This window comes from Penaeus monodon, chromosome 24, assembly GCF_015228065.2.
Source record: "Penaeus monodon isolate SGIC_2016 chromosome 24, NSTDA_Pmon_1, whole genome shotgun sequence".
Taxonomy (NCBI): Eukaryota; Metazoa; Arthropoda; class Malacostraca; order Decapoda; family Penaeidae; genus Penaeus; species Penaeus monodon.
Window position 1 is genome coordinate 1,025,999 of NC_051409.1, and position 1,568 is coordinate 1,027,566.

General features: G+C 42.1%; 1 protein-coding gene across 2 annotated transcripts in view; it reads right to left on the minus strand.

Moving 5' to 3' along the window:
• Positions 1-1,568, minus strand: part of LOC119588470 (sphingomyelin phosphodiesterase-like) — a gene marked incomplete at its 3' end in the record, with an annotated part of 48,524 nt that overhangs the window by 19,511 nt on the left and 27,445 nt on the right. For both annotated transcript variants that reach the window (XM_037937116.1, XM_037937117.1), the window contains 2 exon segments: positions 574-647; positions 1,484-1,568. In XM_037937116.1, coding sequence (XP_037793044.1) covers positions 574-647; positions 1,484-1,568 — 159 coding nt within the window.

The window sequence follows — 1,568 nt, forward strand, 5'->3', positions numbered from 1 at the left end:
AAATGATTGCACATACGCACGCACACACCACAACTCTGAGTTCAAACCAAATTCCTCTCGGCAAGCTGCTCATTGTCTCCACGTCCTCGGTAATTAATGACGACAGTCTACATCTCTCTGTGTATTAATTAAGCAAAGCCACACTCACTCTCCATAATCATTTACAAAATGCATGAGAGCTGTATTAGGATTCTTGTCCAGGTTTCATCCATATTTGAATAAGTAAAACCTAGGAATTTAATTAACGACGCCTTAAAACCAAAGTCATATATTACAGTGAAGACAATAAATGAAAGTACATACAAGCTATTGAAGACAAAGCAAGATATTATAGACAATATAGTAAACTAAATATACGACAAAATAATTATCTGAATGAATCTGGTTGAGTATCGTCCACTCCTTCCTAGCAGACGAACCGCTGATTCATTCGCATACGTTAACGTCGACCAAACGGTGAATGAGGCCGTTCTTGATTGGCCTCTGAAAAGACCTAGATGTAGACCTCTCCGGCGCGATTCGCCAGTGTGTGAAGTCGCATTTGTACTCAAAGTGCATCGTGCGTGTACGTACCCAGGTCGCGTCGCTGTATCCGCCGTCCACGGTGTACACGCGGAAGGACGGGTTGCGATGGCTTCCCGTCGTCGCTGTTTGGGAAACGGGATGCTATTCCATTATTCTCAAAAGGCATAGTCCACTTATCATTTATTAAACCCCGTTATACGCGTCCATTTTACTTTTCGTACTACCTATTTGTGACATGCAGATAGCTGTTATGTACAGAACATATGTTATGCCATTTTTTAAAGAAGGGTACACTCCTTTTATCATACATTAATTTCATCATACGAGGGCCATTTCATCACTTTTACTACCTAGTTTGTAATCTTTGGTACTAGAATTTTGACATGATGTGGAAATGGCGTGCAGATATTAAATATATACGTTCTCTTACTAGCGGTTGTGTATAGTAAACTTATGACATTATATGGTTATTACACATATCTGTAATGTATTGAGGAGATGACATATCACTGTCTAAGCCACATTTTACACGTAAAGTGGGTCGCCGCCGCGCTATCTCGTGCCAAAAGTATTTAAAAGTTCGGGTTTTATGATCTACTGAATATATTATCCTTCCTATTTTTTAGTACTTCGCTCGGACCTCATCTTTATGCCAAGCGTCTTCACGAGGACCTCTCGCAATCCGTTTCTTTATGCATTTTTATCCCCCGATTATTCATATCCATTATCGTGCGACTATTTTACGACCCCATTACCCGGAGTCAATAATCCTCCCGGCTCCATCGAGATCCCGCCCTTTCATTGACTCAGATATTGGAGGCAAGCAGAACGAGGCTGAATAGCTAGCGCTGACGAGACGTATCTCAAATATTCATCATCATCGAAAAGAAAAAAGGAGAAAAAACTGATGTCGTCTCTACAGATCTGCACGAGAGCTACTACATAAAGAGCCACTTGCCTGAGGGGGAGATGAAAGCCGCTGCTACAGGCCGCACGTAGTCCTCGGGGTCGTAGATGATCTGCCAAGAGTCCCCGTGAGTGTG